The sequence below is a fragment of the Schistocerca americana genome, chromosome 8, assembly GCF_021461395.2.
Source record: "Schistocerca americana isolate TAMUIC-IGC-003095 chromosome 8, iqSchAmer2.1, whole genome shotgun sequence".
NCBI lineage: Eukaryota > Metazoa > Arthropoda > Insecta > Orthoptera > Acrididae > Schistocerca > Schistocerca americana.
Genome location: NC_060126.1, coordinates 408,595,370 through 408,619,623, shown reverse-complemented (window position 1 = coordinate 408,619,623; position 24,254 = coordinate 408,595,370). Strand labels below are relative to the sequence as shown.

General features: G+C 40.9%; 1 protein-coding gene across 1 annotated transcript in view; it reads right to left on the bottom strand.

The window, feature by feature from the left end:
- Positions 1-24,254, bottom strand: part of LOC124545890 (odorant receptor Or2-like) — a 133,002-nt gene that overhangs the window by 17,939 nt on the left and 90,809 nt on the right. Inside the window, exons 3-4 of the mRNA XM_047124849.1 lie at positions 21,463-21,562; positions 9,192-9,293 (exon numbers count right to left, since the gene is read on the bottom strand). Of these exons, the coding sequence (XP_046980805.1) occupies positions 9,192-9,293; positions 21,463-21,562 (202 nt within the window). The remainder of the gene's footprint in view (positions 1-9,191; positions 9,294-21,462; positions 21,563-24,254) is intronic.

Genomic DNA, 24,254 nt, shown 5'->3' with positions numbered 1-24,254 from the left:
GTCAGTAAGACAACATAATGAGATTTCTTCCAGTGTTTTGTCTACAACGCGCAACAGAATGTGGCTACACGACTTCTACACCACTGATCAGGGAATTAATTTCGTTAATGATTCAGGGGGGGGGGGGGGCTAGGTCGTCAGACGAGCCGACTTGGAGCAGGAGAGGCACCACAGGACATCTTAATTTCCACTGTCTATACTTTTACAAAAAAACTTATAAAACTTTAACAGCATGACCAGGAATGATTCAGGATTCATACTCATAGCAGTGGAAGCTCAAAAACGTAACAAAACATTTTTTACATGTGAAATTTCACCATTTTTTCGCTTACTACTGGCTGCATTTGTTGCTATAGGTACACCTTTCTTCCTAAGTAAGAGAGATTCTTCGATGACTTTTGCACAGCATACAAACCATAGTTACAGGTGTATGAAACTCTATAAGTTAATTAATTTATGAAAAAATGAATGAACTGTTACATTTTAAACTTCATGTTTAGAGAAAATTCCAGTTTAATAATCTTCTCAATTTTTTCCATAGTTTCTTAATAGATTTGGAAAATTCATGACTTTCATACACCTGTAACTACTGTTTGTATGCTACGAAAAATTCATCGAAGAATCTTACTTAGGAAGAAAAGTGTACCTATAGCAACAAATGCAGCCCGTAAAAAGTGAAAAAATGATGAAATTTCACATGTAAAACAAGGTATTTTGTAAGGTGTCAGGCAAGTCCAACACCTTCCATGAAAACCCTGGCATGATAAGCAAATCCAGTAGTATGTCACACAGCTCCGAATAAATCGTAACATTAAATTAACCAAAGTAATACGAGTAACGAGTGAGCAAATGAAATACCACAGACTAACACAAGAATGCCTAAATGCTTGTCATACCTTCCCACCGTGAGACAGACGCAGTTCCGAGGGGAGAAACGAGAACAGAAGCCGAGAGCAGAACCGTGTTAAGCTAGAAGGCCCTACAATAAGGGACGGACACCCACGTTGCCGGCTAACCGCTAGGACCACCCCCCCCCCCCCCCCCCCAGCCCATGTTAAAAGATAGAGCCCTCCAGAAGAGCAGTATAGATCTTACGATAACACTAAAAGGACCACACCAGCTGAAAGTTTTTGCGTGAAACTTTTCCGCGTCTCTTACGTTGCAAACTTTAAAAACATTCCCCCACCACGAAAAGCATAAGGTTTCTCATTGGATAGACAGAATTTTTGTAGGTGCAGCTTAAGGTTAACATTGAGACCCTGATTGGTCAGATGAAAACACATCCAGATAGTTTTTTTTTAACCAACTTCGGTAAATTGTAGTAAGGAGAAGTCAGGGGAGAGTTGCTTCCGAGACGGCGAGGTGAGAGGAGCTGTGCTGTCCGCCGCCCCCTGACAAACACCGACAAGGTAATGAACGCACGCGATGCCGCATAACAGCGCATAAAGCTTCACTCAGAACCGCAGAAGTCACATCTGTTACACCCCCTTTTTGCGTAATACTAGTGCCGATCGTCAATTAAAAATGTTCAAATGTATGTGAAATCTTATGGGACTTAACTGCTAAGATCATCAGTCTCTAAGCTTACACACTACTTAACCTAAATTATCGTAACGACAAACACACACACCCATGCCCGAGGGAGGACTTGAACCTTCGCTGGGACCAGCCGCACAGTCCATGACTGCAGTGCCTTAAACCGCTCGACCAATCCCGCGCGGCGATCGTCAATTAAAGCTCATGGTGTTCACATTTGCCACTTGAAGTAAAAATCTGAAACGCGATGATTTTTCTGTTATATAGTTATTAAGAAGCCACATCAGCCACTGTAATTTACGACAAGTTAGATAAGTAATTAAAGATATTTGAGAGTCACTGTAGACCATTTTGATAGTTTTCTCTTTTGTGAAACTTAATTTAAACCTAGATTATAGATGTGATACGGCATAGGCCATCGTTCGATCCATTGTAGAACTTGGAAACCCATTCAGGGAATATTCGTTCACATTTTTGTTGAACGCAGTTGGTTTTTACCATCCTGTATTAAAACATTTCCTTTTATCAATAGTGCAATTTATAAACAATGTTTTGTGAGTAGAATAAAATTTCCAATGGTAAACTTAACTGCTTTTTCGACGTTATTTTACCAGATAAATAAAAATAGGAAAGCCTTGAACCCCTTCCACTGAATGTAGTTAGTATTAAGATTCTTTTACAGGGAGTGCAGTGGAGCTGACGCTGAAATCATTAAGTATTTGGTTATATCATCGCTAGTCTCACTGAACTCTTCTGAACTCTACATGTCATGTGTGGTCTGACGTCTCCTTACCAGCAACAGGTCCCAGGTTCAAACTAGTCAATTCCCTAAAAAACAGGCTCAGAGCGTCGTTGCACGAAAATTTGTAAAAGTATAGACAGTAGAAATTAAAATGTCCTGTGGTGACTCTCCTGCTGTAAGTCGGCCTGCTTGACGTCCTACCCCCCTTAAAAACACATTTCGCAAGCAGGACAGATGATCTCGCTAGTCCCAGGATATGGAGAGGAGTTGTGGAATGCACATAGGTGGAAAGACCAGTGAACTACACTCCGTGAAAAAGGACATTTTTTCACACGAAGCATTCTCTACTCGAGTATTAGTAATCATTTAACAAATCAAAAATCATTTTAATGGTATTGTTTCTTACGAAGGTTGATTTCTTAACAAACTATCTGGACACAGTTCAGTCAGCAAAGGGTCGCGTCACCGAAGGCTCGGACAAACTTTTTCATGTGATTGTATTAAAAATCGAACACTCGCTACAGCTGGAAGGGAAGTCACAGCAAGGTAAGTTCACTAATAAAAAAAATCCTGATAATTACTACAAATTGCTAGCTGTTACCGACAGACATGGCTTGTGACAGTTCACTCTCCCCAAGGAAACCTCTAGAGCACAATGGAGAAATCCCAGCGTGGGTGAAAAATGAAAACATGTCGCCCTTCCAAAAGCTAAGCTGAAAACCTATAAACTTGACGCAAGACAAATTTAGCCACGTAATTCCCTTGATAACTGAATTTAATTGCTTCCTTGATTACCTATATTATAAAACGAAATATTTGATTAGAATCTCAAACAAAATGTTTTACCCTAAGTGCCGTCACAAGCAGTACATGTTACTCACCCTACCATCCCACCACAATTAAGATATCATGAAACTTTGCAAAACTTCCGAGACACTGTGGGTTGGTGCGACATCACTGAGTGGGTGTTGCGGATAGCCAGTTCTCGCGGAAAATGACCCCATGGTTGCCAAATGCTTCACTGCACCCAGAAGTGTAAAATGTGCCTCGTCACTCCATAGAATACAGCGCGGCTATTCATAGATCATTTCCCGACAGAATGTCATCAACTTCGATCCGTGCCAGAAGCTGAAGAGCGAATTCAAAACATTTCTGTAGATCTCAAGGTTCCATTTGCCGCACGGCCCGGTCTTCTATGTATATCAGTATAAAATAAACCGCAAAGTTTCCGTACTATTGACCATAGGTGGGCAACTCTCGTGACACTGCATGACTACCACTATCCGAGGCATGTGCTGCATTGTCAGGTACAGGAAGCAAACATGTCAATAACTTCCAGCGGGATAGGAAGGCTTCCTCTTCCATGTGCCACACCAAACTCACCCGTCTTTTCGAATTTCAGAATCGTCTCGTTTAAACCAATTACCGATACTACAGCTCTCCTCAGACTTTTCAGTCAGCGATACTCTCTCAATGCAGCATTTTAATTGCTACCGTTCACATAAAAAGTTTAACTAACAATGCAAAATCTCCCATCTCGATTGGTATACTGTTCACTGGTGTTACGTTTTGTCAAATGACATCGTTGTTTTAATACCTTCATATAAACATTGTATAGCGCCACATTTCAACTGGTGGGAAAAATTGGAACTATTTTTCCAGTGTAAATCGGTTCGCCTTTAATGCATTAGCATATATACCAAGTTCCAGTACCAAACGATACCTAACAGCCCACACAGAGCCTCCGTCAATGGCTAAACTTCAATCGTAGCCGTCCGGTATATGAATAGCATTTGCTTTGTCTCAACCCCGCACATCGCTGAAGAGATTAGTGATTGTCGCCACGGCCGCAAGTGGGACTAAGCTCAACGCTACGAAAACTCCAACAGGAGACGGAAGAAATCATTCAGTTAGAGGTTAACGACTTGGCGTCGTCGATAAAAATAAATGCTTAACACTAGTTATACTGGAAAAAACTTGCAGAGGCAACACCCTAAAACTCCTCTCATTTCGAGAAACCACGGGAAACATCATACCTTGTGACTGGAAGACAATTTGCTACTCTCTTCCCACGAACGACAGATGCACACGTCACTGAGCGTGACATGCGGATAGCTGTGAAGGAACAGGAAACTATCCAAAATAACAGTCGTGACCAATAACGTCTGTCATTACGATTATTTTTAGGTTAATGTTGCACTACATCGTGATTTCATTTTCTCCTCAGTCAATATTGTAAACAGTGTCACTTTTTAAGATTATTTACAGGACTGTAATTGGTACAATAGTAGCTATAATTATTATCAGGTTATCTTCATTTCGAAAAGTGGGTGCACACAGCGACTGTCATGTGACTTACAAATTACAGAGTGCAGCAATCAGTCGTCCTTTTTCCAGATTTTATTGCGCAAATCCAGATTTCGGCTAGTAGCTAGCCATTCTCAATGCACTATTTTTTATTCTCAATGCATGTAAGTCCCTGTTGTTCGAGCGTCAGTCACAGTTCTTTGAATACTACAGAATTACTTAGTAAGTACTATAGTAGTACTTAGTTTTAGTTTTAGGCAGTTCACCACCAGCCACAAGCAAGAGGGTTGCCATGCGCCACCGCCTCCGGCAGATATCTATGGTCTGAAAATGATCTTATAATAAGACCGAAACCGGTCACTACATTAAAAAAATTATGCGATCAAGACTGCTTCCACTTTATAATAATTATAGATCACTGTTTCCTATAATAAGAACTATGTTATTTAAAATGCTACCAATAGAAATATCTGCACTTACACTCATTACACACTGTATATACCAAGAAAACTGTTCATGGTATCAGACATGTCACTGACACAAGCGAACATACCTGCGTGACGAGAAGAAAGTTTGTGGTTGAACATCCTGTCTACAACGAGGTACATACGAAATGGTGCACAGTTTCTGATCATGCCACGAAACGAAATCGGGTGTATGTCTTTCATGATATTCACTTAATTGTATTTGGGATAACTAAGGAACATGTATAATTGAATGATCACACAGAGATTTCAGTAACCTGAAATTCTGGTGCCCTAACGAACACTTTCAACTTAGATTTGAAACATGATGTTTATGTCGTTTTCAGCTACACTGGAAGTCTATTGACAATAGAACTTGCAAAACAATGTACACTAATTTGTGATCTATGTAAAAGATGTTAACAATGGTAATATTAAAGAGCCAAAACAGAGATGTTATGACGACCTGCAATCATGCCAAACGTTTTCAGGTTTTGACATGTGCAAAAGCGCAGTTGTATCACTTGATAATAGCCACACGATCGAAATTGCAATAGTGGGTTGTAAAAATAAATAACTCTACACTCAACGATGACCATGATGTTGTTCACAAAACTTTACGCATCTGAACATCAGCTACGAAAAATTAATCTATACATTTTGGCAACTGCAATATGATACTACATCAATGGAGAAAAAATAAAGAAACCTCGACAAGTATGGACGGTACTCGTGCTCTGGGGTGTTGCACCACAGAAAGACATCATTGGCAAATGAAAAATTTTCTGTAAATTTTCTCCAGCCATCACAATATCAACTCAAGCGAGAGAGCTACATAGGGTGTAAGACTGACAAACAGCCAGAGCACCAGTATTCCAAATGATATGGCACATCCCGGAAGCCATTGCTTCACCTCGCACGAGTGAAAAGTCTGAATTAAGAAGTCTTCATTAAATCTCCGACCGAAGGCCTTCGTACTCCATGCCTCGCAGAATTGTAACATCTAACTAAATGTAATGCTCCCTCATTACAGTAGAGAGCGCCTATTGGCTTTCACCGCAGTACTGCATGCTTCACGGAACTGTAACACTTAACTCGAAATAATGTAATGGTACTTCATTGCAGCACAGAGCACCAACTAGCCTTCGCCACTGTACTCCATACGTTGCGGAACGGTAACACTTAATTCGGTTAAATCTAGCGCTACTTCCTTAGACCACAGATCGTCAATTGGCCTTCACCACTGTATTCCATGCTTAGCGGAATTATAACACGTAACCCGAACAAATCTAACGCTACTTCACTATGGCACAGAGCACCAATTGGCCTTCATAACTAGTTTCGTGGAACAGTAGCTCTTAACACTAATGTAACTCTACTTCATTACAGAACTGGCCATCACCTCTGTACTCCACGCTTCGTGACATTCTAACGTTTAACTCTAAGGAATGTAGCGCTACTTCGTTACAGCACAGACCGCCAACAGGCCTTCTCCACCGTACTCCATGATTCGCAGAATTTTAAAACTGAACTCAAGAAAATATAATGCTACTTCATTACGGCATAGAGGGCCTGCCGACCTTTTCCACTGTACCCCATACTTCGCAGAACTGTAACATTTAACTCAAATAACTATGGCGCTACTTCATTACAGCACAGATCACCAACTGTGCTTTGCCACTGTACACCATGCTTTGCAGACTCGTAGCTCGTAACTCTAATAAATTTAATGCTATTTCATTGCAGCAGAGAGTGCCAAGTAACCTCACCACCCAACTCCATTTTTCATGGAAGTGTAACATTTAACTCGTATAATACTTCACTGTAGCACAGAGTATCTACTAGCCTTCGCTACCATACTCCACTCTTCAAGGAATTTTAACACTTTACTCGAATACATATAACACTACTTCATTATAGCACAGATTGCCAAATGGCCTTCACTATTTGTGGAACTGTAACATTTAGCTCGTATAAATATTACGCTACTTCATTACAGGACAGAGTGCCAGCCGGCCTACACCACCATACTCCATCCTTGGGTATCCCGCAGTTGTAAGAGTCTCCACTCCAGTCGCAGCTCTAGACAATATGTGTTCTGCACAAATTTAATTATGTATATGGATATTTCATCTTTAGGTTTTGAAGAGTAAGTCGGCGATTATCGGAATACGTATATGACATGAATGGCAATATCTCTTGATTACACTGACGCGAGAAGTTTTAAGTTTCTACACTGTCAAGCGATCGTAGATTGTAGCGTTCACATAAATTTCAACGTGATATCTCTGAGAATGTATGTTTTTAGCATACTGTTGTATGTTAGTGAATTATAGAATGTGGGAAAATCAGAAGAGAAGTGAACAAAAGTGTCTGAGATGTGATATTACAGTAGAATGTTGAAAAACGTATGGATTGATCAGATAAATGAACAGGAGGTTCTCCATGGGATCGGTGAAGGAAGAAACATGTGGAAAACACAGCAGAAAAAGAGACAGGTTGATGGGACTTGTCTTAAAGCATCAGGGAATAACCTCAATGGTTCAATAGGGAACTATAGAGGCTAAAAACTATTGTGGAAGACAAATGTTTGAATATATCGAAGAAATAACAGAGGAAGTAGAGTTGAATTTCTACTCTTAGATGAAGAGGTTAGCGCAGGAGATGAATTTGTGGCACGGTTAGTGAGAAAAAAGTGTTCTAAGAGAGGGATGGTCAGCCTGAAGAACGACAAAGCTGCCCTACATGGGTTTCTCTTTTACCGATTGAGATACCAATCCAATGAGAGATGAAGAAACATGTATAACGGAATCATTCTACGGAGAAACTTATAACGCTTTGTTTTCCTGTTTTTGGATGTGTTGAATATCTATTCTGTTACTGTCCAGTATTCTTAGTTTAAAGACATTACTGAAATCAGTAAACATCACTGCGACGTTTTGATATATGTGGTGACCAAAAACAGTCACCGAAAAGTGTTGATAATTAATGGTCTGTGCCCTGTGAGTTCACTTGCCCAGACAGGCCGATCCAGGTCTCATTCTAAAATAAAGAGTGACCATGAAAAAATTATGATACTACTTGACTTCTTTCTGTCTAGACCTATTCACGCGCTCTGTTTTCTTAGGAGATTGGTGTTCAGCTTCAGAAATGTCCACAACCCTAGCAACTAGGCTCCTTGTACGGGCTGTACCGCAGTGTGCTCCGTTCTAGAGATAACTCTTCAAAAAGACAGTTGTTACAACTGGTAACGGAGCTGTCCATGAAACTTGACCGTGCTGACGAATGCAATGTTGCCTACACTGGACGTCAAGAAGCTTTCCATCACCGTTTCCTAAATATGCTACTAGCCCACTGTATTTAAAATTAGGGTTTGCGAATTGTATATAATACTTTATCTCTCTAGCTGCTATGTGGAGGACCCGGGTTCGACGCTCAGTACTGTCAGGGATTTGTCTCTGGTGGGAGGACTGGTATGACGTGTGTACTAACATTCGTCATGCCAACTGAGGGGCTATTTGAATGAGAAGGAGCGGCATCAAGGCGAAGAAAGCCGTCGAAGTCTGGGAGAGAGGTGTGCTGGCCCCATCCCCTCATATCGCATCGGATGTCGCCCCTGCCAGTGGACGATATGGAGGTCGGTCGGTCCCGACTGGGCACTCAGGGCGAGAACGCGGAAGCTTTTACGTAAGCCAAGTCGTGAGGAAGAGTAGTTTGGGATACTGTTAAATAGACGTCTCCAGTCAGTCTCGCTTCATGCAATTATGTTCACTTTAGACTACGTGTTTCCGGAAATGGTGTTAAATAACGATTGAAGGATGGTTGGCAGAGTACCCACGTAGTTGAAAAGCAAGGCGCCAGCCGGACGCAGTGTGCACAATTACTCTGTGAATCTAAATAAAATTTCACGAAGAATTACAATTACTTTGATACACCAGCAAAGTACAACTTACACAACAAATCTACTTTGTAGCAAAGTATAACTTGCACATTAAGCCTACTTTGTAGCATTGTACATGGTTACGCCCGTAATGAGTCAGAACGCTAACTCTCTCATCTAGTTACACACAGCTTGTACTGACAAACAGAGATGCAAAACTTGAGGTATTCTGTGCCTGTCCTTCTGATCGTAGTTGGCTCACCTGCTCCATAACGTTGTGCGCCGCCCAGCAGTAGAGGAACACCTGCGCTCCCGGTGTTGGCAGGAAGACCGCGCATCTCCAGGCGGCGCTGATGTCCTCGCTCTGTGGCGAAAGACAGAAGCAGGCATCAGATACAGCACTTACACAGCAGCCAGATCTTACGAAAAAGATGTTTTATTCTGTGATGGTATCAAATTGTTAGTAATCTTTCAGGAATGCGTAATATATTGAAACTTGAATACGATGAAGGCTGCATGCAACAAATGTCAAATTAGCATGAAATGAAGTAATGCTTGTATTATTAGGGGGAGCGATCAATAAGTAATGCAACACATATATCTTCTGAAAGCGGGTTGGTTCTATTGAATATTCCAATACACTATTTTGGAAACTTGTAGTAAGTTCCTATGCCACCAAACTGCTGAGATCATCGGTCCCTAGCCGGCCGGAGTGGCCGAGCGGTTCTAGGCGCTACAGTCTGGAACCGCGCGACCGCTACGGTCGCAGGTTCTAATACGGCCTCGGGCATGGATGTGTGTGATGTCCTTAGGTTTGTTCTAAGTTCTAGGGGACTGATGACCTCAGATGTTAAGTCCCATAGTGCTCAGATCCATTTGAACCATGTGATTTTTCATCGGTCACTAGGCTTACACACTACTTAATGTAACTTAAACTAACTTACCGTAAGGAGAATACACACACCCATGCCCGAGGGAGGACTCGAAGCCCCGACGGGGGAAGCCATGCGAACCGTGGCAAGGCGCCCCAAGACCGCGCGGCTACACAGCGTGGGCCGATCCACTATATTATTCCCCACTCTTTTGGCTACAAAGAGCCATTATTTGAATATAATCTGCTTTCAATACGATGGACTTACACTATCTTACCGAGAGGGCCTGTATGTCCACCTGGTACCACTTTGCTTGTTGACGGTGGAGCCAACGTCTTGCAGCATGAATAACCTTTCCATTATCCACGTACTGCTTCCCAGGGAAGGCGTGCTTCATGGGCCAAACGAGTGGAAGATGGAAGGTGCGACATCAGAGCTGTAGGGTGTATGAGCAAGAACCGTCCAACTAAATTTTGTGAGCTCCGCTTGGGACTTTGAGTTGCCATGAAGAAGGAGTCCGTTTGCTTTCTTGTGGCGACTAACGCGCTGAAGCCGTTTCTTCAATTTCCTGAGGATGGCACAATAAACTTCAGAGGTCACCATTGCACCACAAGCGATGACATCACTTCAACCCGTTCAGAGTCCCAGAAGACGGTCGCCATGGCTCAGGGCACCGCTTTGAACTTTTGCTTGAGAGGAGAGGTAGTGTGGCGCCACTCCATGGATTCCCGTTTCGTTTCCGGTTAGAGGAGATGAAGCCATGATTCATCGCCTGTGATGGAGTTCGACAAAAAATTTTCACGATCAGTCTCGTAAACCGCAAGCAATTCCGCCGTTGTTCTTCATGGTCTTCTATTAGGCGTCGAGGAACCTCAAGTGCTGGGTGAGTCTGTCAGTACTACCAACAGACGTCCATTTGGGCAGCGCCGGCTGTTGTGGCCGAGCGGTTCTAGGCGCTACAGTCTGGAACCGCGCGACCGCTACGCCTCACGCCCCCTTTTGTTCACTGCCAGGTCTCAGTAGACTTTCTCACGCGCCTGTGAACATATGCTGTACCCTTTGTTTCCGTGAAACTCAGTGACAGTTCTTTGCTTGGTACAGACCTCTGTTACAGACACCATTTTGAAGGCTACGTAAACCGCCACCACCTATCGAAACTTCATTTAAGTATAAAGGTGGAAGCGGGAATAGTCCATGATGTTCTACAACTAATTGCGAGTTTTTTTCAACAGAAACTGACCGAAAACAATGTGTTCCAGTGGTTACTGAAGGCCCCTGGTAAAGGACTACAATTTCAGTGTAACTACACAGAGTAGGAAGGAGCACGTCATTTACATTCGTTCCATTATAAATGTAGCGATTAGGGCAGGTAGTGACAAATATGATATTGTTCTAAACCCATTATCCGAAATTACCTTGAGCATTTAATCAGAAATATCTTAGATTTCCTCGTTAGAGGCCCTAACTTTTCGACTCAATATTGGGAATCAGTAATCATAAAAGCATCACTAAATATGGCTCGAAATAGTAAGGTAGCAGAAAATTTCTGATTAGCATGTGGGATAAGAAACGGAGGAATGAAAATGTCTACCAAGGCTGGGATTCGAAGCCGAGTCTCCTGTTCACTAAGGCAGGTGCGCTAACAACTACGCCATCCTGGCACAGTAGTTTTGTACAGCTCCACGGACTACCCTACGACTCCTGCTTCCTCAATCCAAATCCCAGTCATTTCTCGTTTCATTCGACGCTGCAGTCTACATACATACAGCATAGATGTTTTAGAATTGAAAAGGTCACTAGGACCATACAGTTTCATTTGATGACAGCAACTATGCCTGGCTTTCAGCTAGAACGTCGTGTTTCGTTCGACGCTGTTGTGCTATTCCAATACAGTTGGAGAACGTTTGGAATGGCTGTTTGAGTTTAGCGTGAATAGCAAGTGGGCTGAGGTGTGAGTGAGAATTTGGATTCAGGATATGGGTGTGCTAGGGTAGTCTGTGCGTTTGTGCAAAGCTATTGTGCCAGGGCGGCGTTGTGGTTAGCACATCTGCTTAGTGAGCAGGATATCCGTCTTCGAATCCCAGCTTGGTACAAATTTTCAATCCTCGCTTCAATCAGCATATACACGTCATAGGTGTAGAGTTCGGACTCCATGAGCGGTCAATATGAAACAATCATCATCAGGACTGAAGCGCAAATTGACAAAGTTCACGACTACTATACAAGACATCTTAAGACAGAAATGTGTCGAGCGATGTTATGAGGGATGGGAAAGACCCACCAAGGCTCGACGACGACGTTAGAAAGCTCCCCCGAAAGCAAAGAAAAGAAGGTTCACTGCTGTTTTAACGTATCAAAGCGTCATAGACGAACAAAAAGTGAACGAAACCAAAATTAATGTCAGGAAATCCTTTCATTAAGCGTTTAACGGATTCGAAAGTAAAATTTTATATACCGATATTATAGAAAATCCTAAGAAGTTCTTGTCTCACATCAAATCTTACTAAACAGTCAAAACCATCTTTTCATACACTCTGTGACAGTAATAGCATCGAAACGGAGGACAATAGAAAGATGGCCGAAGTACTAAAATCATTTTTCCGAAACTATTTTGCCGAGGAATATCATACTATGGTTCCATGTAAAAATGTCACACGAACATCAAGATGATACATATCGAAAGAAATGACCACTTCATACAAACGCAATTGAAATCGTTCAACAGAGGAAAGTATACCGAACCTGACAGGACAGATATGCGATTCTAGGCCTATATAGCATCAAACTGTATGTCGACGGAAGGAGCGAACGTTCCTAGTGATTGAGAGAAAGCACACGCCATTCACGTTCTTAACAAGGGTCGTCGAAAGGACGCATAAAACTATAGTTACATACGGCTTACGTCAGTGCGTGGTAGAATTTTAGAACATGTTTTGTACTCGCATGTTACGACATTTCTGGAGACTGAAAATCTCCACTGTTGGAATCAACATGGACTCGGCAGACAACGATGGTGTGAAACCCAACTCGCTGTGTTCGTCGGGGATACCCAGAAATCAGAAATCAGAATACAGATGCCACGATCCTTGGGTTTCGAAAGGCGTTCAGTACATCCACTTAATCATCCAAATTCTAGCGGAAATTTGGAAATTTGTGATAAGGTCTAATGGGACCAAATTGCTGAGATCATCGGTCCCTAATCCTACACATCACTTAATCCAACTTAAAATAACCTACGCTATAGACAACTCACACACACCCACGCCCGAGGGAGGACTCGAACCTCCGACTGGGGGAGCCGCACGGACCGTGACAAGGGGCCGGAGACTGTGCGGCTACCCCGCGCGGCGATGCTAGCGCACGGAATATCAGACGAGATGTGTGATTCGACTGAAGAGTTTCTAGCAAACAGAACACAATATGCAGTTTTTAAAGGAGAAATAGCTTCAGACGTAAAAATATCCCCAAGGCAGCCTTATAGGATCATTACCTTACACAATATTTATGTAGGTTACATAGTAGATAACGCTCATAGTTCCATGACGCTGCTTCTGATGTGTACACAGAAATTACAACAGTAGACAATTGTGGCGAAATGGAGGAAAACCAGCAGAGGATCGACACTTGGTACAAAGAGTGGCAACTGACGATGAGCGCAAACAGGTGCATCATGTAAATAGGCAGGACATATTCTTGTACGTCGCACGATTGCACAACAATCACTACGAACGGCCACATCCATGAAATATCTAAGATATGCGTACGGAGCGATTTCAAGTGGAAACATTATATAGAATAAACTGCAAGTAAGGCAAGCACCAAACGTAATTAATGGCGTGTGACGAGGGCCTCCCGTCGGGTAGACCGCCCGCCTGATGCATTCTTTCGATTTGACGCCACTTCGGTGACTTCCGCGTCGATGGGGATGAAATGATGATGATTAGGGCAACAGAACACCAAGTCCCTGAGCGGAGAAAATCTCCGACCCAGCCGGGAATCGAACCCGGGCCCTTAGGATTGTAAGTCTGTCGCGCTGACCACGCAGCTACCGGGAGCGGACACAACCAAACAGATTCATTGGAATAATCGTCAGGATATATAGTCCATCAAAAAGAGAAAGGCCCGAGTTCGAGTCTCGGTCCGTCACACAGTTTTTAATCTGCCATTAAGTTTCATATTAGAGCACACTCCGCTGCGGAGTGAAAGTTCCATTCTGGAAACAAAGGAGATATTACGGTATATTGATAATTTTTACTTATGGATCGTCTGACAGCAACTGAATAAAGCAGAATTTTAGTGCCATACGCGTTTCGCCTTTATTTTCTGCAAGGCATCATCAGTGGCCTGGAATATGTATATATTTTTGCTATGTAATATACATTTTTGTCACAGTGCCTATAGGTTATAAACAGTTCTGGTGGTTGGTATTTCCTATTGAGTAGTAATGTATTGAACTGTACTTACAGGTTGCGTGGACAATTCCTTACATATTACGCTCCTGTTGCATTTTTGGTGTTGTTCGTCTTCTTATGAATGCCAATTTGGGGTTTTATTCTCACATTCCACAGCACTATGAACTGAACGTTTGTTTCAATGCAATGTTTTGGTTTCTGTTGCCGACTGTCAAATGTTTTTGCCAAAGATCGAATGTTATTGCCAAACTTTCGAGTGTAATTATTGAAGTATCTGTGATCTGTTCTTGTATGCATTTGTGTGGGTGTGTGTGTATTGGTGTGATAATTTTTTGTGCTGTGTGCGTGTGTGTTTGTGTTATGGTGTGCCTTTTTTGTAACAAAAATGTAAATTAAATAGCTAAAATATGTACATATTCCAGGCCACTGATGATGTCTTGCAGAAAATAAAGGCGAAACGCGTATGGCACCAAAATTGTGTTTTATTCAGTTGCTGTCAGACGGTCCATAAGTAAAAATTATCAATACACCGTAATATTAAACGCAACTGAGGAAGACATGACTACAAAAAGTTGAAGATAGTACAGCTATGTCAAGCATTATCTGTCAACGTGTACACCAGGTTCAAGAAAATACATCTCAGACTCCATAAGACGATACAGCACATAAAAATGCAAAAAGAAAGATTTAATTCCAAGTTACATTAATGTAAAGCTTAAAAACAGTTCCACAGTGGCTCAAAAGTCGAAATCATTTGCAGAACGATATCGGTTACTACAGGAAATTAAGATGCTCTATTTGAAAAAACAGCACCTAAACATGATGCTTTATGAGACTCATCTAGAATTGGCAAAAAACGTAGGAAACGCCACAGTTTTCATGGCACTAGTAGAAAAAACTGAAAACAACACACACACAGCAATGATACATTTACTAAACAAACATAAACAGAACATAATGAAACTAACAGTAAAAAAGACGCAAAAATACAGTTACATTTTAAATGTGAAACCCCATGAACACCAACACATTCCATCCACGTTTAGTTAACCTAACAGAGACAGAACTACACGAAAATGAAAAAAAAATGCTCTTGGAAAAAGGCTTGAAACACTGCACCAATAGCAAAGTGAACAATCAATACATAGAAAATCTCATAGTAGAAACTGAACACATCCTTACACGTGAAGAACAAAATAATTGTGAAATAAACATAGGACTGACTAGAGAACTAGTAAAATAAGAAATAAAAGGCATAATAAAACAAACACAGCAGACACACAATGAGAACAACCAAACAGAAGCAGCCACTATGAAAATGTTAAAACAAAAGTTAACAGACAATAACATATTAATAACAAGAGCAGACAAGGAAATGTAACAGTACTCATGGATAAAGAGCAATACATCACTAAAACCAAGGAACACATAAACACCAGTGCCATACAAAAACTGAAGTCAGATCCAACTACACGATTCCAGGCAAATGTGAAACGAACACTGAAAAACATTGAACACACACTCACAGAAGAAATACTACATAACACAGAAAAACCCACAAGCACCAACACTCCGCAATCAACCGAAAGTACATAAAGACGGAATGCCAATGAGAGCTGTAATCAACTTCAAGAAAGCCCCAACATACCACATAGCCAAACACCACCAAAAGTTAGTTACAAAACACTATAAAGTAGAAAACAACAGAACGGTGAAAAACACAAGAAACCTAATAGAAAACATACAGAACATACAGGTACCACACACAGCATCACTGATTTCATTCGATATAGAAAATATGTATACCTCCATCCATATTACAGAAACAATAGAAATCATAGAACAAAATCTCTCATCCCACAGTAACCTCACAGCCGACGCAATAAAAGAAGTAACAGATATGCTCAGACTGACAACTGAACAAAACTACTTTCAGTTAGAGAAAGAATATTATCTACAAAGTGATGGACTGCCCATGGGGTCCCCAATATCAGGAACACTAGCAAATATTTTCATCAGTCACCTAGAAAATCAGATATTTGAAAAGATAACCACTAATGAAAGTTTCAAAATCATATATTGGTACAGATATGTGGATGACATTATTTGTCTGCTAGATGAGCCAAGTGAAAAAATAGATGAACTCCATTCAGAAATAAACAAAGCTCATCAGAACATGAAATTCACACTTTAAAAAGACAAAGAAAATCAAATAAATTTTATTGACATTACAAAGAAAAAAGAAAATGCCAAGCATACATTCAACATCTTTAGAAAACCCACAGCCACAGACACAATAATACATTCCACATCGAACCACCCACAAAGCAAGAAACTTGCAGCACTAAGACACATGTTACGTAGATTAAACACAATCCCACTCAGCAAGAGAAATTATGATCAAGAAATGAGTACAATCATAGAAATAGCTAGGAACAACAGGTATGACACATGTGGTACACAGGCTCAATCAAAAAATAAAAAGACAAATACAAAACAAACAACATTTCCAGAATACAAAAGAACTCAGAAGCTGAAAACTTACAAAGACACTCAACAAACACTCACAATAACAACAACACACAGAAAAGAAGCAGATGGTGCACCATGACCTACACAAATAAACTAACACACAGAGTTGCAAACATCCTAAAGACACAGGGTTTCAAAATAGCATATAAACCTGGGCAAAACCCCCAATCACACCTAAGCCAGCCAGCTACCAAGAGGGTCAAATTCCAACAATCAGGAATATATAAACTTGATTGTCAAAGTTGTGATGCAGTATACATAGGCATGACATGTTGGAATTTTGAAACAAGATACAAAGAACATCTCAGATGTTGGAAATATGAAACAAACCATTCCACATTTGCACAGTATTTAAAACACCATAACCATCATCCTACAACCATGGAACAAGAAATGAAAATAATGAGAAGAAGCAATCATGACAAACATACAAACGCAAGAGAACTTCCACATCCAGAAAGCCATAGCAGAAAACAAACATGTGATAATTGAACAAACACACATCAGCACAGGCTCCCTACTACACTTAATAAAGGAAATGATAACATAAAAAAATACATACACACACACACACACACACACACACACACACACACACACACATACACACACACACAAGCAGAGCCAAAAAAAGAAAAAAGGCACACCATAACACACACACACACACACACACACACACACACACACACACACACACACACAGAGCACAAAAAGAATTTTATCACACCAATTCACACACATACAAATGCATACAAGATCAGATCACAGATACTTCAATAATTACACTCGAAAGTTTGGCAATAACATTCGATCTTTGGCAAAAACATTTGACAGTCGGCAACAAAAACCAAAACATTGCATTGAAATAAGCGTTCAGTTCTTAGTGCTGTGGAATGTGGGAATCAAACCGCAAATTGGCATTCATAAGAAGAAGAACAACACCAAAAATGCAACAGGAGCGTAATATGTAAGAAATTGTCCACGCAACCTGTAAGTACAGTTCAATACATTACTACTTAATAGGAAATACCAACCACCAGAACTGTTTATAACCTATAGGCTCTGTGACAAAAATGTAAATTAAATAGCTAAAATATATACATATTCCAGGCCACTGATGATGCCTTGCAGAAAATAAAGGCGAAACGCATATGCCACTAAAATTGTGTTTTATTCAGTTGCTGTCAGACGGTCCATAAGTAAAAATTATCAATACACCGTAATATTAAACGCAACTGAGGAAGACATGACTACAAAAAGTTGAATATACCGTAATATTACACGCAACTGAGGAAGACAGGACTATAAAAAAAAAGACAAAGGAGATAGCTTACAAAGTCCTCCTCGATCAATAGCTAAATATTCTTCATCAATCTGTAAGAGTAATGTAAGGGGTCATGTTGTAAGAATTGCTGGGACACTCCGAAAGGAAGGTTCAGCCGCTCAATTGGCAGGGCTTTTCCTATCTTTTGCGTCCTCAGGCAACTTCACGTCGCGAAGTAGGAGAGCTATGTTTGGTAGTGTACCTGTGTAGCGACTGTAATGAATGTGTTTGTACGTAATGCCATGTGCGCATTGGAGATGAGAGAAAGGACAGGGTGGGACCCGGTGCCGGCATATAGCCCACTTCTCTAGGAGCACCAGGAGGCCCGTCGAAAATGTTTTCATCCGACGGACGGATCACCATCAACAGCATCTGCTCAATTCGTGAGACACTGTGGAGAAATTTGGAATTCAATCCAGGACACTGGCGAAAAGGCAGGTGATCGGGGAATTTGTGCCACCACCCCTCGACCCCTCTGCCTTAAAGGGAAAGCTGTCAACAGCAGCCGCCGCAGCCGGACGGTCATTCATCCAAGTACTGGCCACGCCCGATGGTGTCGAGGAACGACGTACGCACCTCTGCACAGCCGTCAGCATCAATCTGTGATTCGTACCAGATAGGATTGATGCATGAAATAGAGAAGATTCTTGGAGTAGCGCGTTCATTACAGGTTCATTTAATAAATGCGAATGTGTCACGGAGATTGTCGGCCAACTGTAATGTCGGAAGTTACAACAGAGACATAGTGCATCACGGTGTGGTATCCTAGTAAAATTCTGAGGGCGTAAGTTCCTAGAAGAGGCAACCAAATTTTTCCTCCTCCAAGGTATATCTCGAGAAAGCACCATGAAGGTAAAATTAGAGAGATTCGAGCTCACACGGAGCGTTACCAGCAACCTATCTTCCCGCAGATCATTCGCGACTGTAAGAGAAGAGTGGGCCAAGAAACCGGGTTGTACATGGTAATTTCCGCCACACACAATACAGTGGCTTGCGGAAAGTAGATGTAGATGAAATGAAACACTACGTGGCGTGCTTCCCATCCAGAAATCGCTTTATGTTTATGAAAACTGCTATAACACATACATATGTAGGAGATAATGAAGAGATGACACACTAGTTATGACTCTCAGTAAACAAGCCATGAAAATGTATGGCGACTACATGATAGAAATGAACTTTCCCTTCTTACGAAAGTAAGGTGAGGTTCGTCAGATTTAAGAAACGAAACATAAGTACTAATTTGCAAGTAATTTGAGGTGGGTAAAAGCATAATGTCGGCTTTGCCACAATGGTAACACAGGTTCCCATCAGATTACCGAAGGTAAGCGCTGTCGGGCTGGGCTAGGACTTGGATCGGTAACCGTTCAGGTCTGCAGAGCACTCTTGGCAAGCGGGGTGAACTCAGTCAGGAGGAGCTACTTGCTTGAGAAGCAACGGTTTCGGTTACGAAAACCGTCAACAGATGAGTGAGCGGTCTGCTGACCATTTGTCCCTCCATATCCGCATCCAGTGGTGGCTACCGTCTGAGGATGACACGGTGGTCGGTCGGTACCGTTGGACCTTCAGGCGCCTGTTCGGACAGAGTATAGTTTAGTAATAAGCAAAACGCAGGGAGATATCGCAGTTAAAACAAATCTGAAGTTACGCTTCTATTAGGTTAGGTGGCACACTGGTTAAGGTCTGGACCCGCATTATGGAAATACGGTTTATTTTCCCGTTTAACCATTCACATTGATGATTTTCCTGTTCTTTTTAGTCCATTAATGTGGATACTAGGATGATTTCTGTGAAAAGAATACGGTTCATTCTCTTCTCATTCTTGCCCTGTGCTAGCTTGTGATCTGTCCGTAATGATATGGTCGTCGATTAGATGTTAATCTTGCTTTCTTTCCGGTTAAGCTCCCATCCTGTGAAAGACACGGAAGAAAACGTATCTCTCTCGTATTCAACCATATCCAAAAACATAGTAATTGTAGAAAAAGAGGAAAAAAATCAGCGCAAACGAAGGAAACGTTTTTCAGAAAAAAACAGCATTAAACAGTGGAATAAGAAGGAGGACGAAGATTTTCTAACTGTGCGGACGCTACACACTAAATGTATTGTATAAAAGTAACATGTAAATATAATGATAATAGAAGAGCAAAAACTGAAACATTTCAAAATCAGTGATTCCAGCTATTTTCCCCTTGAGCCATGAGTCTTCTGAAGTGGCCCGCCAAAAAACTCCTCTCTTGTGCCAACCTCTTTATCTCAGAGTTGCGCTGCACCCTACGTTCTCAATTAATTGTTCCATTTATTCCAAACCCTGTTTCCTCCCAAGGTTTTCGCCCTCTATAGCCTCCTGTAATACTGCAGAAGTTATTCCCTGTTGTTCTAAAATATGTTGTACCGTTGTGCCCCTTCTTTGTCTCAGTGCTTTGCGTATGCACCTTTCTTCGATAATTCTGTGAAGGATCATCTCATTTCCTATCTTATCAGTCCACCTTATTTTCAACATCCTTCTATTGCACGTCATCTGCAACATTTCGATTCTATTCTTTTCATGTTTTCCCATAGTCCACTGCCCTTCAACGTTGTGCTCCAAACATACATTCTCCGGGTTTTCTGCCTCAAATTAAGGTCTCTGTTTGATACTAATGGACCTCTTCTGGACAGGAGTGTCCTCGTTACCCATGTCAGGCTGCTTTATATGTCCTCGTTGCTTCGTCCCTTATGTGATACTTTGCTTCCAAAGTAGCAGAATTTTTTAAATTTTATGAAGTCCTTTCTTTATTCAACGTCATCAACAATTCTGATGTTAAATTTACTGCTAATCTCATAACTCTTACTCCTTATTACTTGCATTTTTCTTAAATTTACTCCTGTACCATATTTTGTACCTATTAGATTCTTCAGTCCATTCAACATGTCCTGTAATTATTCTTCACTTTCACTAAGGATATCAATGTCTCCGTCAAATCTCATCATTGAAATCACCCTAAATTTCAATCCAGAACCTGTCCTTTTCTCGTCAACGTTGATGTAGATAGGGTCAAAAGACTGCGTTCCTGTCTTATACGCCTTTTAATTAGAGTTAAAGAATAATATTACAAATCAGACGTACGATCAACGGATGAAGCGACATTATTTATAATACAATATGTGGGGACAAACGTCCATGTTAGTAGACGAGACAGAGTGACGAAATGTCCTAATACACATCGATGTAATTTATTTCGTAACTGAACGACTTATAGGTTGGAAAAAGTACGGGAGAAGAAATATACTAGCATATCTATCCAAGATAATTGATGACGTTTTATGAAGTTATCACGTAACGATAAAAAATCAGCACATGACAGAAATCCATGTAAATAGCTGATCACGCAAATCAAAGAAATTATGTCTTACGTATGTGGCTTGGTACAGCGCGACGCAGGCTACCAAAACGCTGAAAGCGAACTGCGTCATCGCTATTGGATTCATGACAGTTTCCAAGTAGGAGATAAATCTGAAACAGAAACAATTACGATAAGCAAACAGCTGAAAGACTGTAAGAAATAATTATAATATTGATTTTATGTCCATCATCATCATCATCATCATCATTTAAGACTGATTATGGCTTTCAGCGTTCAATCTGGAGCATAGTCCCCCTTATAAAATTCCTCCATGATCCCCTATTCAGTGCTAACATTGGTGCCTCTTCTGATGTTAAGCCTGTTACTTCAAAATCATTCTTAACCTAATCCAGGTACCTTCTCCTTGGTCTGCCCCGACTCCTCCTACCCTCTACTGCTGAACCCATGAGTCTCTTGGGTAACCTTGCTTCTCCCATGCGTGTAACATGACCCCACCATCTAAGCCTGTTCACCCTGACTGCTACATCTATAGAGTTCATTCCCAGTTTTTCTTTGATTTCCTCATTGTGGACACCCTCCTGCCATTGTTCCCATCTACTAGTACCTGCAATCATCCTAGCTACTTTCATACCCGTAATCTCAACCTTGTTGATAAGGTATCCTAAATCCACCCAGCTTTCGCTCCCATACAACAAAGTTGGTCGAAAGATTGAACGGTGCACAGATAACTTAGTCTTGGTATTGACTTCCTTCTTGCAGAAGAGAGTAGATCGTAGTAGAGCGCTCACTGCATTAGCTTTGCTACACCTCGCTTCCAGTTCTTTCACTATGTTGCCATCCTGTGAGAATATGCATCCTAAGTACTTGAAACCGTCCACCTGTTCTAACTTTGTTCCTCCTATTTGGCACTCAATCCGGTTATATCTCTTTCCCACTGACATTACTTTCGTTTTGGAGATGCTAATCTTCATATGTTATAGTGATATACATATTTCCTTAATTGCTGGAAACATTTATACCTAATCATTGCATACGCAACCGAAACTGAAATATATACGGCCTTAATTGGAATATTCGCGCCAGGACAATAAATTTCCTTGAGAAGTTAATTGTACCCCATTTACAGAAATACTTTCTCTTCTTTACTATGAATACTGTTATAGTAATGCATTTGTCCTCCATAACCATTAACACAATTCTATTTGGGTTTAATGAATTTCGTTGCGTTCTTGACTGTGCTCAGATCGGACTATTTTATTCCTATAAATAGATACATGCTCCTGAAGTCTGTGAGCATAGCCTAGTAACATCTAATAAGAATTACAAACGAAGTTTTGAGTTAGAGATTGTTACAGTTTCTCTCTTTAACATGAAAGATTTTTGTCATGCTGAGAACTTTTCGGAGAACTTTCGTAACTCTACCACTTGAGCGTTCTTCAGGCAGCGGGAACAGCCCTATTGTGAATGAGTAAAAACTTCTGCAACAGTTCATTCATTTTGCAAACGTATTTAAGTTAACTGATGTGTTATACTTCAATCACGATGCAGGTTTAGTCTTTTCTACAGAAGATTCAAAATTTATTCGGCCGAGGTAAGAAACGTGAACACAAAAAACAGAAAAACTGCTTTCGTAGTTACTAATAACTGGTACAGACAAAAGACGTTATTTTATAGAAAAGAAACACTGATCATCTAGTTTTGTATTGTGAGAAATAAATTACTATGGATTACCAACAAGAAATGCTACATAGGATGAGGATGTCATGTGCTCAGGTGTGCATATTGGTGAAAACATTAACTGGAAAAACGATATAATATACCCCAGACTGAATACTTAAGTTCAACAGGTTTTGCCATGATAATTACGGCCAAATTTCGGGATAAAGAAATCGATGAGCTAAAATATACTTTTTATGGTTGCGTCCCTTGATGTCCAACAGGATTACTTTTAGCAGAAGCTCTTCACTTGTGCATAAGTATGTATTCCACAAGAAAATAAATAGGATTTATGCGAGGGATACACAGCGGGCATATATGAAAACAGTAACAAATGTGAACCACAGTGTCAGTGATGCAATTTATGAACAAGACACAGTGTGACTTTTAAAACATCATAGATGTTCGTAAATACTGCACTAGGAAGAAATAATCTCCTTTAACTTTCAAATAGTCGTATATTAGGATAGAAGTGAGTGAGTACAGTGTTACAGACCCCTTCGATGATCCAACCTTGGAAATACAATACCTGTCAAACCGATGAAGTATTTTGCAATGCCTATTAAATTTGTTTCCCCGTGATATATCTTTGCATACCGAAAAGGAATTCTTTATAAGGTATCAGCATGCATATACTGTTTTAAAAAGAGTATTCAACTTTATCCAGTCGAGACGTCCTTCATCAAGACGTTTACCGTGAATTTAATTTATGCAGCACGTAATTAGCTAAATGAAAATACTCTTAACTCATTAGGGAAAACGATTTCATTCTAGTGACTGCCACGCTTGGGACGTTGCCGCTTCGCTCTCCTGGAGCCACTGCGGCGACACAGGAACATTCACAATAAACATTTAGGCTGTAATTTATCTGACCAAATACTTTGCCTTTTTTGTCTAGCTCACACTATTGTACACGTTCTTCAGTCAGAATACAAGGGCAGAAGGCTTTAATGTGTGGTACCAGGACCAGTGTGTTCCACATCACTACCCTCATCTATTCCGTACGTCTCCCATAAATATTCCCAGGCAATTAGCATTGAATCGAAGATACTAATACCAATGACGGTACTACCTAAATTTCCCGCTATGCCTTATGAGTAAGCTCTACTATGGGATAAAATGAAA